The sequence below is a fragment of the Lagenorhynchus albirostris genome, chromosome 5 (genome assembly GCF_949774975.1).
Source record: "Lagenorhynchus albirostris chromosome 5, mLagAlb1.1, whole genome shotgun sequence".
Lineage (NCBI taxonomy): Eukaryota > Metazoa > Chordata > Mammalia > Artiodactyla > Delphinidae > Lagenorhynchus > Lagenorhynchus albirostris.
In genome coordinates this window covers 20813736-20833460 of record NC_083099.1, presented here as the reverse complement: position 1 = coordinate 20833460, position 19725 = coordinate 20813736, and the positions used below count along the sequence as shown (strand labels likewise).

General features: G+C 40.6%; 1 protein-coding gene across 1 annotated transcript in view; it reads right to left on the bottom strand.

The window, feature by feature from the left end:
• Positions 1–17876, bottom strand: part of PLOD2 (procollagen-lysine,2-oxoglutarate 5-dioxygenase 2) — a 107180-nt gene extending 89304 nt beyond the window's left edge. Inside the window, exon 1 of the mRNA XM_060149152.1 lies at positions 17621–17876. Coding sequence (XP_060005135.1) covers positions 17621–17735 — 115 coding nt within the window. The 5' untranslated portion in view covers positions 17736–17876. The remainder of the gene's footprint in view (positions 1–17620) is intronic.
• Between the last annotated feature and the right edge of the window lie 1849 nt (positions 17877–19725).

Sequence of the window (19725 nt, the reverse complement as noted above, 5' to 3'; positions counted from 1 at the left end):
AAGATAAAGAGAAGCAAAACTTATTTTTCCCTAAAAATTAGAAGAGATTCTTTAAAAAGTAATGCTGCTGAGAATTTCATACTGCAGACCATCTGGTACCCTGTTAGGGGAGATGCCAATCCGTACAACCTTCTGGAAAGTGACTCAAGGATGTGGAACAAGAGATATAAGAGTTCATATCCTTTGATTTCAGTGTCCTGTTTCTTGGACCTATCCTGTAAAAACAGAAACCAAAACTCATTTTTGAGAACATCCCTACAATATTACTTCTGTTAGCACAAAATTGCAAACTATATATCCAATATTGTTACATATTGAATATTGTTATATACCTAATAACAGGATAGTGGCTCTAAAAACTATGGTATAATCTCATGACAGTTACCAAAATGTTACTTAAAATTCATGGCTTGAAGATTATTCAAAGCCATGGGAAAATACTTAGAATATAGTGTTTTGTGAATAACATAGAATAAAAAATTAGCTCTTTATGTTTGTCAATATGTGTATGTATCCTGATTTTATAAAGAAAATATATGAGGACATATGAACAGGAAAAAAATACTATCACAATATTTTACATTGTTTGCTAATGATAGTGAGATCAAGAACAAATTTAATCTCCTTAAGTGTCTTTATTTTCAGTTATAAGCACTTATTTTCACTGTAACCAAAAATGCAAATTTTTAAGTGAAGTTATACCATTTTCATGAAGTTTGTTATATCCTAGTTCTTAGGGATTCCTACTGGTGTTTCACCATTTCTTACAAAAGATCTGTCATTTCTTACTAAAGCTTTCAGAATGATTTATAATAAAAACATTATGAGAGAAGGTTAAACTGACTGCATACTGGGCACATGTTACAGTATTGGGCACATGTCATCAAAATAAATCCAGATTCGCCAAAGGTTTATTTTTATCTTCATCAAAACAAAAGTGAAAATTTTGGAGGTGTTTCATTTAAACACACACACACACAAAACCAAAAAGCTAAAATTCCCATGGCAGCATATTAAACCTATATAGGTAATTATTAACCAAATCCATCCATTTCCAAACTAGTTCTGTCTGCTTATTCATTTTAACATTGAGGTGTATGTATTTATCACCTGGAATTATCACAAACAATAAGCAAAACAAATGTAATTTAAAAATAAATGTGTAGTTGGGAAGAACCTAGAAAAGTCAAATAAAATGAAACACATTTGCATGTCCCAACTCTAAGAAATTTTAAGGAAAACCAACATTCAAAGTCTAATGCAAGATAATCTTCTGTAGATTTGCTCAGCAGAAGTTTCAGCCACAAGCTTATTTATAGTTTCTGCTATGAGCAGAGAAACTACAAAGGTAAAAAAAATGTTACCTGAAAACCAAGCTTTCAAATAAAAATCACTAAAAATAAATGTATAATTATGAAGTGTAGTTATGGTGAGCCACAAAGGTTTTGAGTTTTGTTTTGTTTTGTACTTTTGCTTCCATGAATACTTAAGAAGTGGAGTCAAATAAAATCCTTCCTTCCTAAATGAGCCAGAATTTTCCCATTATCTCTTGACCTTCTCAAATTCCAGAAGCCTTGGGTAAGCCCCAGTCATTTCATCTCAGAAAAGTCACTTTAGCCAGCTAAGTACTTACTGAAATTAATAGGGTCTTGTATAAGATGAAAGGACTAGAAAATAAAAATTTAAAATAGCTGAAAAAAAAAAGAAAAAAAAATAGCTGAAAGTCAAACTAACACTACAAAATGGTAATTAGAGATAAGCTGCACTACATAGTTATGATCCACTGGCCTAAAACTGGAGGGCAAGGCGAGGTAAATTCCTCTATTTTATGGTTTTATTTCATTTTTCCATGACTGTCTTCAGTAATTGTTGAAATTTGGGAAAGTATTCAATAATCTTTAAACTTTATAACAGAGTCCATGTTAACATTCAGAGCACGTGTTTCACGTAATGCTGAGCCCATACTTGCATTCCTACTGTCAAAAAGACTTATAAATGTCTAAAATTATTGAATGATTTATCAAGCTGCAAGGAGAACAATTACTGAAGAAAGTCATGGGAAAAATAAATATTAAAGTTACATGTCCCCAACTCCTTTGGAGCTAAGCTTCTCGATGAAAATCATGCCCCTCCTTTTCAGATGCATTCCTATGAAATTTGGAAGACAGGTGGTCTTCCCACCACTGCTGGCTGATTCCATTGGTAAATACGGTCAGGAAGGCACCTCAGTGTTCCAGTCTTCCACTTTGTGGAGGGAGGGATGGAGGGCAGGAGGGAGACACAGACAGATATGCAGCAGAGGCAGTGGTTGAATTCTGCTTTCTAGAGTCCAGTCACCAGCTTCCGGTGCAGAAGATGTCAATGGAGAAAGCTTCCTGATCCCGGAATTACATTTACAGCATCATATACTCGTGTGGCTGTAGTTCTAATGGAGGCCTCCTGATTCCCCCAGTTGGGACTGAGGTCGTAACCTCCGAGCCTGGTTAGCTCTCTCTGCTGTTCTAGGAATCAATGCTGGAGGCTCAGCCTAAAGCCTCCTCTTCCAGCCTTTCCAACAATTGCATAAACCCATAATTACTTTTGTTAAATAATCCCCTTCTGCTCAAGATATCTAGAATGGTCTCTCTTTCCTGAATGGAATGGAGAAACACAGGTGCCCACTCACCTTGTTAGTTGTGACTGGGGTGACATGGGTTATCTGACTACCCCCCTGTAGGGCCTACAGGCAAAGAAAGGTCTGAGGCACGGCAAATCACAGACTTGGTACCAACAGTAAGAGATACTGTCTCTGTCCTATTGCGGTTTAAAATCCAGCAAAGAATATGAAGTTAATTCACATGAAAAGTCTGAAAATAACATACTAAATCCCTAATTAAGTAACAGATTATAAGCTAGCAAATAATGTTGCAGGAGTCCAGCATGGAGGGGAAAAACAAAGAACTAGGAGATACCTTGCATATACCATGTAATACCTCCAGATGCAGTTTCTTGGTTTGGAGAAGCAGAAACAGTATTGAGGGAAAGATCATCTTTAAGAAAGTTTAAAGATCATCTTTAAGAAAGTTTCCAGTTCTAATAAGATGATTTTTAGAGAATAATGTGGAAAAGTGTCATAAAAAAAACAGTTTCATGAACGGGCAAAACAGAGGACTTAAAAATGTTAAGTAGGGGGGACCTCCCCGGTGGTCCAGTGGTTAAGACTTCATGCTTCCACTGTAGGGAGCACGGGCTCGATCCCTGGTTGGGGAACTAAGATCCTGCATGCCACGCGGCGAGACCAAAAAATTAAATTTTTTTTTAAAAAAATGTTAAGTAGGATTTTGACAGTGAGAAGAAACTGGAAAAACAGATATTACTAAAAAAAAGATAAAATTGTGGTATCTTGGCTGGATAAGGAGTCCAGTATGCATTATCAAGTGAAAATTGGGAAACAGTGATAAATACATTTGAAAATAGGGAAGGCACAGAAAGTTTCTAAACGGGGCAGTGAAATTGGAAATGTGCCATCAGACAAGAGCAGAGTTTCTCAATCTTAGCTCTACTGACGTTTGGGACCAAATAATTCTTGTGCTGTGCATTGTCAGATGTTTTAGCAGCATCCCTGGTCTCCACCCATAGAATGCCAGGAGCACCCACCACTCACGACAATCAAAAAGGTCTCCAGATGTTACCAAACATGCCATGGAGGGCAAAAAACCACTCCCAGTTAAAAGCCACTAGACTCGAGAAACATTAGTATGGAAAGATGAGGCAAGATAATTTAACAATTTAAGAAGCAAGTATAACTGTCTTATTCTGTGATGTGTGCCCAGACCAGGAGTTGTAACACACAATAAACAGTGAAGAGGTGGGGCGGTGCGGGGAGAGTATGGCGAACAGGAGTACACAAGTACCACCTACAGGGGGAACACCACTCAGCAACAGCCAGCTGTGGCTGCCACGTGGGAGGGCAAATCCAGGGTCTCCAGGCCTCCTCCCCACCCCACCCCACCCCAAGAGAAATAAATTCCAGACTCTTCAGTAAATTTTCCTAATTTTAAAAACACAGGGGCTTTCCCTGGTGGCGCAGTGGTTGAGAGCCCGCCTGCCGATACAGGGGACACGAGTTCGTGCCCTGGTCCGGGAAGATCACACACGCCGCGGAGCGGCGGGCCTGTGAGCCATGGCCGCTGAGCCTGCGTGTCCGGAGCCTGTGCTCCACAACGGGAGAGGCCACAGCGGTGAGAGGCCCGCGTACTGCAAAAAAAAAAAAAACAACAACACAGGACTTAGTTCAAGTTTTCTGAAAAACAATAAGCAGGCTGAATTTGACCCTCAAGCTGCCAGAGATCAGTAGCGTAGACTACGGTGATGACAGCTTGAAGGGGTGTTTAGGAGAAACTGATGGATCTTGATCAAATAAACTAACTGTTAAAAGTCAGTTTTGAGAACAGGGGGCAAAAGTGAACTTGAATAAGTATTAGATGATATGAAGGAATTACTATTGAGTGTGATAACAGTCTTAAGACTATGTTTAAAAAAAGACAGGCCTTATCTGTTTGTGGTATGTAATCATATATATATATATATATATATATATATATATATATATATGCTTTCCACTATAGATGAAACAAAAAACAGGGAGAGAGAAAAAATAATGGGTAAAACTCAACATATCTGAATATTAAGAGTAAATAAGAGGAATGAGGAAAAGTGACTTCAAAATTTTGAATTCGAATAAGCAATCAAAGAGCATCACCGAAGAGGCTGCACTACTAAACTTATTATTTCCTTTGGGTTCCCCTGGAAAAAGTTGTCTTTATATCTTAACTTGTCAAAACTTATTTTCTAGAATTCATTGACAGCCCACACTTTCCTCTCCATTATCAATCAGAACACAATAATTAATTCCATACCTTATATGCTCCACTTTAGAATAATGCTAACTGGAATTCTACTCTTTAAAATTATACTCTAACTAAATGACAAATTTAGTTAGTAGCACTTATTGAGCAATTTCCGTTTGCAGACTCTGTGCTAAGCCTTTTACTGGCATTATCATATTTAATCCTCAAGTCAAACCCAGGAGGCAATTACTGTTATAAAGAAACTATGATTCAAAAAGGTTAACTAACTTGTTCCCAGGACAATCAGCAAATAAGTGGCAGAGATGGGATTTAAATGCAGGCTGTCTGATTCCATAATCCCATCTCCTTAGCATTATCCTATACTGTCTTCCACGGGGCATCTTTCATAATTAGCACACAAGCAGTTTATGAACATCTGGCCTTAAAATAAATCATGTATCACAGTAAGACAGGCAAGCTCATACAATACATACCTTTAATTCGCACTTAGAGGGGTCTAGCCCCCTTCCTGTATGGTGAACCCTCTCTGGCTATATCTAGAAAGCAAGCATCCCCTTCTGTACTGCCTTTGCAGTTGCCCTAATGTGTCAAGAGCAAAGTAGCATCTTGCTCAAATTCTTAATAATGTATTCAGGATGAAAGCAGGAACAATACAGCTTTCCAGATAATTCAAAGCACAATGGACTTGCACCTTAATTTATCAGAAACACCAAGAAATGTGACGTGACCTCTTCCACCATGGAACACATCCATGGTTGGCATCATAGAGTCACAGTGTCTAGGTTTCTGAACCTCTGCTGATTACCACAGCAACCGGCTAATTCCCCATAACCAAACGAAAAGCAAATCCAGTACTGCATACTGTCTCAGCGTGCATGTCCCACCAGGATCCATGCACCCGGGCCTGCAGCCTGGGAGTCACTGCATGGCAAGAATGGCTGGGACGTACGGTTTATTATGGTTAAAACAAAATGCTACACTATCAGTTAGCACAAACCAGGGAAAGAAATTCCTCATGTGAAACTATTCAAATCAAATTTCTGCTTAGGGAGTGTCTAGTTTTACATAAGCAAACTTGCCCTCTGCCAGCATTTGAGGCAGTGGCGCTTTCAGGTATTTCTGAATTAATTGCCTGAACCCATTCGAATCACATATTGTATAATTTTCTAACAGGCTTGCAAGCAATTTCAGCTCCTCTCCTCCACTTCACCTCTACCTCCCATCACCTCTTCACACTGAGTAAGACTCGTTTTTCAAAAGAGTCTTCTACAATTCAGATATGCTTTAAACTCATTCAAATGTGGGCTATTCTGACACTTATTAAGAAAAAGTCATACCTTACATCAACGAAGAATTTAAATCCAGTTTTAGAAAAGGAGATAGAACTGTCAAGTGTGGACATTTCTTAAGTTTACGTGTACGATTTAAAATAAGCTTCTTAGTTTATCTCTTACCTCAACCTAAAAAAATCCCACTCTGCCATAAACTGTAACCCGCTGTAACTGCAACCCGTGATGCTGCTGTCACTCGTGTAACAGAGCCATTCAGCGACTTGCTATGGAGAAGAGGAGCTTGACTATTTAGGATTATATACCCTATGAAAACAACCCATGCTTACACTTGAGGGACATAAACGTATCAACTATTTTATAGTAATACAAAAGTAATTATTTTATTGAAACAGATTTTTCTTCAACCTTACCGACGCTACAGGAGAAACATCTGCTAATGTTTACTTGCTTATTCAATAAATCACAGTTAATCTCCAAAAACAACACCCAGACTAAATGGTTCTGTGATTTCTTGGTAATCTTATACTGGAAAAAGTTAACAACTGTATGTTTTCAAAACTAAGCCACCCTCTTTCCCATCCCATTGTTTTCTTTGAACTGCTTCCTTCAATTTACATAAAATCCATCTGCAGCAGTAGGAAAAATAGTCCGAAGAGAAAAGCACCACCACCTCTTCCAAGGCCTGGGTCTAAGACTATACCATTTACTAGATATGTTTCACTCCAGGGGTGCAAACACATGCAGAATAAATGTTACTGTGACAATGAACGAAAAATATATCCAAGAAAAGTCCAGATCGAAAGGCACCCCAAATTTCTACTCCACTCTCAAGGCTTAACAGTTATCTCTGTGGGTAGCAAACACTATGCATACACACACACAATGCACACAAAAACTTTTCTCCCATGAGCTGATTTTCTTTTTCTTTACCATGTTTCTAGTTTACTAAATGCAATCATATTTTACAAATATTTAATGACTCTAAACAGTAGATCTAGGTGATTTGATAAGTGTTTCAGAACAATCTGGAGGAGGGCTTCCAATTTTTAAACAGCACATTTCATTAAAAAAATTCTATAACTTCGAAAGAGTTATCAGCATCATTTTTGTTAACCAACAGGCCTTAATAAACAGGGTGGAAACAGAGGAATATACAGTTATTTTTAAAAACAGCTTACAAAAAAAAACTTACAATATTTAAATATACTGAAGAGTATATGATTCCTCTCAGGAGATGGAAAATAGCTTCATATAAACACCAGATTGTTTTCTCCTCTCATATTAAAACACTTGAAATATTTTTAAATGTAAATTTAATTATTCTTGGCCCTATTTTCTTACCTCTAAATCAAAAGTTAATTAGGAAAAAAAAAATCAAAGCCTAAGTCCAGCTTCTGATAGAATAACTAGAATATTAAAATACAAAACAACTTTGTATCTATGCTTTCTTTGGCCTAACAAAATCATCAGTAGTAAATTTCCTTGAGACCTCATTTCGGATTCCTGCAGCACTTTGTCTCCACTACACATCCTGACATTTAGAATTCAAGGAACATCAAATAACAGAGCTAGAGAGATCATAAATTACAAAGAAGTCGGGTGAGGCAAGGTAATTGACTCAAGGTTAGTGAGTGGAAGGGTTAAAACTTAGATGTAAGTTTCCCGACGCCCAGATGTCTATCGTCTTCCCCACAGGCCAGACTTCATCATAAGTGCTCTTTCGATTTGTTCAGTTTTATATATGCACTATTTTCTATGTAAGAATCTTAGAATTTCAATGTGGAACAGGAACTGAGCCTAACACATTTTTGGTTTGTCATGTTTTTTCTCTTTTTTCCTCCACATAAGGCAACTTGGAACACAGACTAGCCATTCAATAAGTACGCATAGAATTAAATTTTGAAATGTTAATTGTGACACTTCAGAATATTACACAGTAGGAATTGTTCTTAGCGTGCATTTGTATCTAAGAAGTTACAATACTGCTAATTACCTCTAGAAAAAGTGTATTCTGGGAGAATTTTTAAAGTTATTTAAATAAGTGTAGATTTATTGAAGAGTGTAGATTCATATAAGCCAATGTAAATTACTACTCAAAACCAAGAAAAAGGCACTATCAGAAGAGCTGTGAGCAAAAATGCATTCAAAACTTACCCACTGAAGAAAATAAATGACTAGGGTTAGGCTGATAGGTCCCTACGAAACTATAAAAATATCTCGTCCACCGATGTCTAGAGAAAACACTATGGTGTTCTCCTCTACTATATACACACACAATACTTCTGACACCCATGTGTGGGTTTTTTCCCCACACAGACCCTTTCTCCCACATCAGCTGGGTGTTCTGCAATTCAGTTCAATTTAACCAGAATTACCACAGACCCGACAGGTTAAGGGCTCAGTCCCATAAGGCTGCCCCCACTTCAGATGCCCATCGCAAGCAGTAGGTCCCCAGGTTACCCACAACTTCTGTGTGACTTGGCTACAAATCAGAAGTTCCCAAGACCCCCCCTTCTCAGGTTCAATAATTTTCTAGAGTGGCCGACAGAACCAAGGAAAACAGCTGACTTACTATTGCCAATTTATTACAAAAATATTTTAAAGGATACAAATGAACAGCAAGATGAAGAGATACATAGGTCAAGGTCTAGAAGGGTCCCCAGGGCAGGAGTTTCTGTCCCCTCTGGAGTTGGGGTGTACTACCTTCCTGGCTTGTAGATGCATTCCAAGACTCAGAAGCTCTCCAAAACCTGAACTTTAGGGATCTCTGTAGAGGCTTCATCACATAGGCGTGGTCGATTATTAACTTAGTTTCAAATCCCTCTCCCTCCGTGGAATACGGGGGTAGGGCTGAAAGCTCCAAGTTTCTAATCACGGCTTGGTCTTTCTAGTGACCAGACTCCGTCCAAGAGCCCACCAAGAGTTGTCTCATTAGAACAAAAGATGCTCCTATCACCTAGGAAATTCCAAGGGATAGAGGAGCTCTGTGTCAGACACTCCTATCACTCAGGAAATTACAAGGGTTTTAGGAGCTCTGTGTCAGGAGCAAGGCTCAAAGGCCAAATATTAGCAGGAATGGGGCGAGGGGGGCGGCTGTTGAGATCAAAATAAACATATTTTTTATTATTTCACAACCTAGTAACACTTATCTATCTATGAACTTCATGGACTCCCATGCTGGAGAAGAAAGAGCTGTCTGTGTAAAAGAAGCTGGTGAAGAGAAGCAGGACGGAAGAGAGGAGAAAGAAAAGCTGCGCACAGACGCAGAACCTATGAATCCCCGAGGATGTGCAGGTAGGCAGGTCTTTAAGTAAAGTCACAGTAGAGTAAGAACTCTCAGTCTCTAATTTGTAAGTCTGTTCATTGCTTTGCTTTGGTGCTTTTCCAGTTTGGGGTTTTGTTTTGTTTTGCCCTTGGTTACCCAGTAAAGTCACTGTTTAAAAAATTCCACCCCTGTTTAAACTCAACTAAGAAGAAAAGGAGAATTATCCCTCTCTAGACGTGGCCGACAGGAATTTCAGAGGCTCTGGATGACCAAGGCACTCTGGTCACAGTTGTGATGCCAGCTGGAGGCCAGGAGAGAGGTCTGCAAGGTTAGCGCAGGAGAGCAAGGAGCCCTCGGAAGACAAGGGGCCTCGGGCATGGGCATGACTGGAAACTCCCATCAGAGAGCCAGTTTGCCCTCTGCATGATGGCTCTGTAACACTTCCCTAGGCAATTGAATTAGGGAGGTCATTTTAATCTGCCTACAAACTGTTAGCCAGTTTCCTCCAAAAAAAAAAAATTTTAATTCTACATTTGCTTTGTTGTTGTTGTTGTTGTTGTTTGGCATGCTAAAAGCTGCTCGTGTTAGTATACTGCTAGACCCAGGAAGAAAAGGATCAAATATTTAAAGAACCAGTTTTGAGAATGAATTTTAAAAATCCAAAAGTAACTGGCTCCCTTCCTAGCCAGGTGTGTAGCACCTAAAAGTAATTAGCACCCTAAGGCCCAATAAAAGTTGTAGCTTCAAACCAGTGAAACAGACTAGTCAATGAAAGAGCCTTGCTGATGGGACACTGGCTCTGTGTTGGGGCTCTGTGGTCACTGGAACTGAGATGCAGAGTTTCTGGGGCTTTTCCTGGACAGTGTCCAAGAATGAGGAACTCAAGACTGCCTGGACCTCACGTCCTTCTTCCACTTGCTTCTGTGCCTGCAGACAGTGAAGCTGGGTGGCATGATGCATATTCAGTGTCTCCTCAGTACCTCTGAATGTCTCGGTCTGACTAGGGCTGGTGATGAGAGCGATAAAAATTACATGTGCTTGCAAGTTCCTTCCTGCCATAAGAATCTTTACCATGTGATGTCCACAGCGTTAGAAGAACAGAACCACAGCATTTTAATCAGAGGAAAATCCCCTCTCTCTTTCTCTTTGGAAGAAATGTTGAAACAGATTAGCAGTAACTAGAAAAATAAATAGAACTCCTTTTAAAAATTTTAGTATGTAACCCTAAAGTAAATGAGCAGATGATCAGTTAATGTAATAACACCAGGATGTCTTATACATCCAAAATAATAAAAGCAATGTTAAAATCAATATAACAAATGAGATTTAATTATAACCCTAGCCCATTTTGGAAACTCAACCATGTTTTTTAGAAGCACTTTCCCTGACCATTTAGCCCCCTCATTTTAGCTGTATGTCCTCAAAAACTCTTTTTGTATTAAAAATTTCACAGAATATATTAATAGCAACAAGCATGTTCCTCCAATTGTATGAAATTAAAGTGTTTTTTTCCATTTCTAATGAAGATTTTCATTATAAAGCAAAGATAGTCTACTCACTATTCAAAGTTTTCTCCCTAACTACATAAAATGCAATTCCAACCCTATACAAACTAAACTTTAAACCAAAATTTTTACAGCAGAATATAAACAGTAAACGAAGTATATGTCCACACTAGCAAATCAAGCATTTTCTCATATGATCACATCTTTTTTTAAGAAATAAATTTAAGGGGGGAGATATACCCACATTTCAATTGGAATAAAAAATGATTGTTATTTTCCCATAACTGCTACAGTATGCTACTAATACAACCAAGGCCTGAAAAATACTTATGAATCAATCTAGTAACTAAGTACGTAAATGCACTAACCTGAATTAGTTTATTTTTTTAATAAAGAGATTTATATTTAAAAACTAAATCAAAATCATTAACAGAAGTTGATGTGCCTCTTTTAACACACAAAAGAAAATATGTAATGGAAATCTTTCCTCTGGGTATAAAAATAACATATCTTCACTCTTTAAATTTTGTTTTAAATAAAGTTATCCTGAATGGGAAACATTAAAACGTATTTAAAGTTTCTGTATTTTTTAATTATAAACAGCATGTTTTGACGGAGCATTCTTGTGACACAGTTAATAGCGTAGTGATAAATTCAGTAGCACCATTACCAAACAAAGTTGCAACATAATACGCCGTAAGACAGTAAGTAGCAAATCAAGTGTATTTCAATTTTAAAAAGATAGTAGGTAGCATAAGGACAACAAATCATGATGCACTGTTTATAATTCTACTACTCTGGATAACTATTTCTTGGCTAATTAAAATCTCAATAGTTCTGAAAATGAGTTCTTTAAGTTTAGTGAGGCAAACATATCGCAGCAAATGCAAAGGGGTAAAATGTAAAAGAAAAAGATCTGTCATTTTAAAAGCACCCATTTCTCAGTTCAGCTTAAGTTTTACAGCAAAGGTTGAAGAAGAATAAAAATAGTCATTGATAAATGTGCTAATCATTTCCTCCCAGGAATCAAGCCACAGATTCACAGTCGAGTTTCTAGACCAAATTTCTAGAACACACACAAGCTCTGAAAAAGAAATATGCATCTCGTTTACAATCGGCCACCAGGGTGTTTTATTCTTTTTGTTTTTTAACATCTTTATTGGAGTATAACTGCTTTACAATGGTGTGTTAGTTTCTGCTTTATAACAAAGTGAATCAGTTATACATATACATATGTCCCCATATCTCTTCCCTCTTGCATCTCCCTCCCTCCCACCCTCCCTATCCCACCCCTCTAGGTGGTCACAAAGCACCGAGCTGATCTCCCTGTGCTATGCGGCTGCTTCCCACTAGCGATCTACTTTACATTTGGTAGTATATATAAATCCATTTTTTATCCTAAGCACACTATTTACACCAAAGTACATGTCTAGTTAGCATCAAGCACCAGGTTTAAAAAGATGTAACAGAGAAGCTCTATGTTTGAATTCAAAATGCCACAGGAATCACTGGCAAAGGCTAAAATGAAAAACAGCTCTCTCAAGTGCCCAGAGCCAGCTGCTACTGTCCAGAATGTGTCTCCTTCCAAGAGAGCAGCAGATCTGCAGGAGACATGGCTTAAGAGGGAATACCATCTCCTAAGGCCAAAGTCGGCAAAGGGTTTCTGTACAGGGCCAGAGAGCAAATAATTTAGACTTTGCAGGACATATAGCCTCTGTGACAACTAATCGACTCTGCCTTGTAGCACCAAAGCAGCCACAGATGATATGTTAACGAACTAATGTGGCTGTGAGCCAATAAAACTTTACGGACCCTGAATACTGGATTTCATATAACTTTCATATGTCACGAGACATATATATATATATATATATATATATATATATATTTATAGTTTTCAGTCATTTAAAAATGTAAAACTCATCATTAGCTCACTGGCTGTACAAAAACAGGTAGCTGTTTATAGTCTGCCGGATTTGGCCCATGGGCTGTAGCTTGTCATCCCTGACCAGGGGCCAAGCTTTCCTTCAGCCCCTGCCTATCCCTTTCCCCTCCATTTATATAAACGTACAAAATTAGTGCTCTTTAGCAAAGCAGCCCTTTTGCTTCTTTAGATCTCTGATGCCCAGTCTCTATTTCTTTCCCATCGGTACTGAAAGTCCAAAAGCATAAAGGGGTCAGGGAAGACACAGAGCATGGCCTGAAGAAAGGGCACAAGTCCCTCTTGTGTTGCTTTCAGCTATCTGATCTTCAAGTAACAAACCATCTAAATGTCCATTTCACCATCTATAAAAAAAGGATCATGGTATCCAACCACGTGAAAGTATTTCTGAAGGTATGATTTTATATTGAGAAAGCTAGGTAGAGCAGAAAATATAACTTCTGGAGAAGAACTGCCAACAACTGGACTTCCCTGGTGGCGCAGTGGTTGAGAATATGCCTGCCAATGCAGGGGACGCAGGTTCGATCCCTAGACCAGGAAGATCCCACATGCCGTGGAGCAACTAAGGCCGTGCACCACAACTACTGAGCCTGCGCTCTAGAGCCCGCGAGTCACAACTACTGAGCCCACACGCTGCAACTACTAAAGCCCACGCACCTGGAGCCCGTGCTCTGCAACAAGAGAAGCCACTGCAATGAGAAGCCTGCGCACCGCAGCGAACAGTAACCCCCGCTCACCACGACAAGAGAAAGTCCTCACGCAGAAACGAAGAGCCAACATAGCCAAGGGAAAAAAAAAAAAAAGAGTTGCCAACAACTTGTTCAGAAACAAAGCCTTGCCTGATGTTTCATGGGTAAGTTCCTTGATCATGGTAGTGCATGGGTACCCTGGTAGAGAAAGGAAACTCAGTGAACTTAGTTAAAACACTAGGAAAAGGAGCAGCTAGAAATCTCATTGACTGCATGCCACTTTTCATAATTCTCCAAGGCGGCCAGAAACTCAACAAACATAAACTGAGAATCTTCTTTGTGTTAAAAGAACAGGGAAGGTACTGTGAGGGGCACAAAAATGAATAAGACTCAGTCCTTTACTCCAAAAAATTTATAATTTATTAAACATGAACATCTATCATACAAAGCAGACATGATCGTATAAACCAACTGCATTAAGCAGTTAGAAAGAGAGCCAAACAAAAGGCAGGATGGAGAAGAATTTCTTAGGAGCTAGATATAAACAAAGAATATAATTTCAAGGAGAACAGACAGAAGTAGAAATTTGAGAGACCTGTACATGTGTATCTAGGATGGCAGGGTATGCGGATTCTCCATTCCACTAGACATTACTAAATTGTTCTCCAAAGGTGTTGTGCTTCCTGAGACTTCTCACCCTCACAACAGTTGGTATGATCAGAGTTTATTTTTTTAATGCTTTAGTCAATGTGATGGGTAGAGAAGGGTATCTCAATTTAATTTTCATTTCTGGTCCTCACATTCTCTAGAATTGTTTTGTATGTCTATTTTTACACGAACAAAAGGCAGAGACTGGTCATTCTGTGTGGCTGGAGCCCAGGACACACAAAGTACACAAAGCACAAGCCTCCCTCTCTTCTTCTCGAGGTTTTTCCAGGACCTTGGTTTTTTCCTCTCCACCCCGTAAATTGTCAGTTTGCATCAGCAGATAGGGACAGACCTTTCCTTTCCTCCTTGAATGTGCCAGGGTAAATTAAAGAGTTTATAAATGAACATGGTTGGAAAATACTTGTCTTGACAGAAACATCTGAAACCATTTCCTCCATTTTTGTGCAAAACTTGGTTTCTGCCCAATTTAGATCATGGAATAGGCAAGGTACCTTAGAAAACACACCAAATGTTGATCTAGGTCTGGAGACTTAGTTACAAATTCTTGGCAGGAATACATCTTCTCTCATTGAGAAGGGAAAAAGTGTAGGAAACATAAATCAGGGTATGAACTTGATTTGTTGATGCTTGTTAGGAGGGTTTTGCCTCGAAAGCTCCCATGGAGATAAAAGTTTAAGGCAAAATTCCTATAAATGATTCTAGGAGAAAATGATTGTTTTTAACCAAATTCTTATTTAGAGTCTTTCCATGCTGAGAATAAAGTGGCAACCGAAAAGGAATGAATGCAGTACACAGTAGAACTCTCAGCAAAGAAAACAAAAAGCAGTGTTCTCAACTCTGGTTAATGCACAGCATCAAAGCTAGGAAAAACTATATTTCAAAAATTGATTAATGTAATGTGATTCAAACAACACATTCCCTACTACAGTGGAAAAATGGAAAAATCACTATAAATATTTGTTTCGAAAAAAGAGTAGCCATTATCATTCCAGTACACTATAACGCCACATTGCCTCAAATACACATAGATTTGTCTAATCCAGTGATTTCCAACCCTGGGTAATTTTGTCCCTCAGGAGACATATGGCCATTTTTAATTTTGAGACATATTTCATTTTCACTCCTGGAGGAGGGTCCTCCTGGCTTCTAGTGGGTAGAGGCCAAGGATGCTGCTAAACATCGTAAAATGCACTGGATAGTCTCCCACAATAAATAATTATCTAGCTCAAAATGTAAATACAGCCACAAAACCCTGGTCTAATCTATTTCTTCATGTTTAGCTGGGACATGGTGACAAAACTAGCGGGTTAGAGATGATAAGCACTCTTCTTAAAGACCTCCTATTAAGCAAGGAACAACTTAGAGTTCTAAAGTTTGCTTGATATTTACATAGATAAGTTTCCAATTTAGCAATTTTCAGTTGTAATAGTTTAGAGAGAAAATGGAACATATTCCATGATTCTCCCCATGTTATCAAGCACTGTACCATCTATATTTAATAGCTTATCACATCTACCTATACACAGTTCATAATCAAACTGACTACTGCTGGCTCCATCTATGACAAATCAATATTTTTCTGCATTTAAATGATATCTGAATTCCCCATGCCCAACCACCAAAATCAGTCCTCAGTTGTCAGCAGTGGGTTTTACGTGTCATTTTCTGAGAAAAGCATTCATATCTGAAATTCCCTTCTCTGATGTTACAATCCATTAAAACTTTACTGTCCAGCTCCATGAAACTTAAAAGTCAGATTAGGAAAGAAAGATAATTTTGAATGTAAACCTAAACGCAGCCACAAAGAGATGTCTTCTATAAGGGGTGTTGATAATGAAGTGAAATAAAATATACAAAGGCTGAAGAGGTCCCTCTAAAAGTGGCAAAGTCCTTAGAGGTTATTTTATTTCCCAGTAAGTTTCCTTGGGTGTTTCAACAAAGAAAGTCATTTTTCTGGGAATTTTTTTTTAATGTCTCCTTTTCCAGGTTTGCTGAAGGCATTTTCTTGTCTATTTTCTAGATGTTACAGTAAAAGATAATTTTAAAATAATGAAAAAAATTCAGTTCAAATTTAAAGAAACCACAAAGGGTTGAGAAACTCAATTTGAAGCCATCACATATATCTGAGAGAAAGAAAAGTATACTGTAACTGACAAAAATCTATCCAAATGCTGAAGTTTCTCAAACTAACAAAGCAAGTACTGTTTGGCAGGAATGTAGAAAGATGGGCAACTTAGTCCACTGAAGTTTTCTGAAACAAACCCTAGGAAACAAACCCTAGGAAAGGTTTGTTTCAGATGAAAACAAAAGTATTGCTTACATGGATTTGACTGGGTTCTACAGCAAATGTCAACTTCTGGATGTAAACTTAAAATAGAAGTTTCTGTCCTTGTGCTTAAGTAAAGTTCAAAAAGAAAAGTGCCCTATTTTCTCCCCCCCCCAAAAAAAAATGACAGAATGATTTTAATTTTTAAACAAAAGTGGTACAGCAGAAGGACATTTAAATGCAAGATCTAATCTCAGAGAACACAGAGTTAGAGCACAAAAGTGGAACACTCGAAGGATATCGCATGTGCAGCAAATGGCAGCAAAGTATGTTTCGACAAACATGTGGTGAGGCTCCCTTTAATCTTGCTAAATGTAAAAAGTTTTATTTTACATGAACTTGACTATTTGCTGCAGTTCCAGCTTCTGAAAACAAGGAAGGGCACCAGGCTTACGAACAGGGTGGCTAAGCGGAAAAGCTGTGGACAGCTTCCCCTCCATAATCCCCAAAGAGGAAAGCTACCTCCTGGAGGTATTGGGTAGCCAAGCAGCCTTACTGAAAACAACCACGGTTTTGAGCGTTGTTTCTGGCAGGAGGTAGGTGTTACCAGCTACTTCCTGGGGCGCTGGAAGGAATGTGTCACCATCAATCAGAAAGTACACTAGCCCAGTGTTTAGGTCACAGAGGGAGTACTGCTTCGTCCAAAACAGATAAATCATGCCAACTCCAGCAAAGGAGGAGAAAGCAAAGTTGCAGGAAAGGTGTTGGTGCCCACCGACCTGCAAGACCAAAAGGAAACCCCAACTCGTGCTGAAGAAAACTTCGTGCGCTCTCGGGTTACGGAGAACTCCGAGAGCCCACGAGGGCGGATGCGCCCACATTCCCCCGGGGATCAGCACAGCCCGAGCGCAGTTCTGGGGAAGACCTGGGCGGTTCTGAGGAGGATGGACAGCCCACCCCCACTCACCTCGGTGGTCCTGCGGAAGGACAGGCTCCCACCAAATCACCTCTGTGGACCTCGGAGGGACGGGCGCCCCCCTCCACCAGCTCACCCGGCCGACCCCACGCGAAGGACCGGTGGATGAATGAACTGCCCATCCGGCCGAGCCTCGCGGGACAGGGCGGCCCGCGGGAGTGCTCACCTGTGGGGATGCTGGAGGACTTCCCCGAGTCTGCACCCAGGCAGGGATCCCAGGGCTGGAGGACGAGCGCCAGCAGCAGCAGCAGCAGCCGCGGCTGCACCGCGCACCGCCCCATCTTCGGCCCGTCGAGGGCCCGCGCGGGCTCCGGCGCCCCTGACACCCTGCAGCGGCCCACTTCTCGCGAGAGTGGGGACCCCTGATCCGCCCCGGGCCGACGAAGGCGGGCGGAGGCGGCCGGGCAGAGTGGGCGCAGGGTAACCGCAGCCGGCAGGTCAAGCGGCGTGGAGAGGGGCGGGAATCAGGTGGTCCGGAAGGCGCAGAGCGGCGGGCGCCTGCGGCGCCGCGGGCGACTTATAGGCTCCCCGAGGGGGAGGTGACGGGGCGGGCCGCGCCCCGGCTATTGGCCGCCGGCTGACCCGCCGCGCTGCTGAGTGCACCGTGCGGTTGCCTGCGCTCGCCTGCCTGCGCGCCTGTCCCAGCCCCACGTCTGGGATTGTTTGCTCAACTCCGACCTATTTAAGGAGCCGTCTGCCGCTACGTGTGGAGGCTCACGCAGGGCTTCTGGCTGGAACCCGGAAGCGTGCATTTAAGTTTGGGAGTGGGCCCGAGACAGGGGGAGGAGACGCTGGGAGTCTGGCTGACGGGCGGCGCTCCCCGCTCCCTCCTCTCGGCTTCCCCAGCGCCCTGAGCTTCCCGGTAGCCTCTAAGGGTGCGAATCTGCTCTTCTCTACATTTAGATGCTACCCCAGAGCAGAAGCGACGTCAAATCCACAGCAATCCTGGTTGAATGGGACCGCGCCCGACAATGAACGATGGAAATGTAGACACATCCCGCACCCCCGTTAACTCAGGGGCAAATTTCTAAACCCTGTAAAAGGAAGGCCCTGTTTTTAGTTTACTCTATAAACAGAAAGTTTTTATTGTCCATTGAACATTTCTTCCTCCTCTGCCTGTGCCAGGAGAGCCTTAGACTCTCTCCAGTAATGGCTTGTAAATCCTGCGGAATCGGAGTCCAGCATGTGTAACCCGGTGCTTTGCCTTACAAGATCTTCCTTCAGTCTACATGGAAAATTACTCCCAGAGATGCTGTCAGAGCGAGCGATCTCTCAGCTCCCTGGCGCGTCCTCCCCTGCTTCCAGTTTTGACTCATGTCTGAGAAAATTCCTTTTAATGTATTACTTCTCAGCACATTTTAGCTAGCCCAGTGTTTAATCTGTTGGGATGAGCAGGGGCAAAAGCACAAATAAGGCCAAAGCCTGACAATCTGCCTCGTATATTTCATGACACGAGCTATCCTATGGGAGAAAAAAAATCATATTGTTAGTATGGCAATATTCGATAATGTTCTACCTCTATCTTCCTAAAATGCAGGGGCGGGGGAGGGCAGTGGAGCTGATTTGAGCCAATACCCTTTCCAACTCTGAGCCTTTGAAGTTAAAACAGAAAATTATTGGGAAAGACGTTCCATTATGATCACATTTTGTCTGAAATTAGCATGATGTCTAGATGAGTACTAAATGGTCACGTTAAAAACAGGTGGAAAACCTGTAAAGAAGTGTTGCCTGTGTGTGACACTTTAGAAAAAGAATAATTTCCTGTGCCCAGCCCTAAGCCAGTTGTCATGGTGTGTGTAAGGTTTGGTCTCCGTATTTTAAGAGGGATATTGGAGAAAGTTCAGAGAAGAGCAACAAATAAAGAAATGGAAAGTATGACACGTGAGAATGAAATAAGGATTGTTTAGCCTGAAGAAGAAAAGGCTAAGGAAGGGATTCCTTAATAACATCCTTCTGTGTCTGGCCAGTGCCACTCCATGAAACTAGGCAGAAAACAAAGAGCATCAGTCTTCTAAATCTGAGGTCTCTGCTGGGATTGGCTAGTCTTTTTGGCCAAATCTCAGTCTCCAGAATTCCAAATCTGTCTGCTGTGCCTGAATCCTGCCAAAGTCCTTGAACTTGACTTCTCACTTCCCTGGTTGTCCAGTATCTTCAAGAACTTGCATGGTTAGAGCCTAGCTTTCTGCCCTTCCAATCCCCCACTTGCCCACATGCATACTTACAGCCTCTCCACATCACAAGGGTGTGTGTGTTTCAACTGCAAAGTCCACC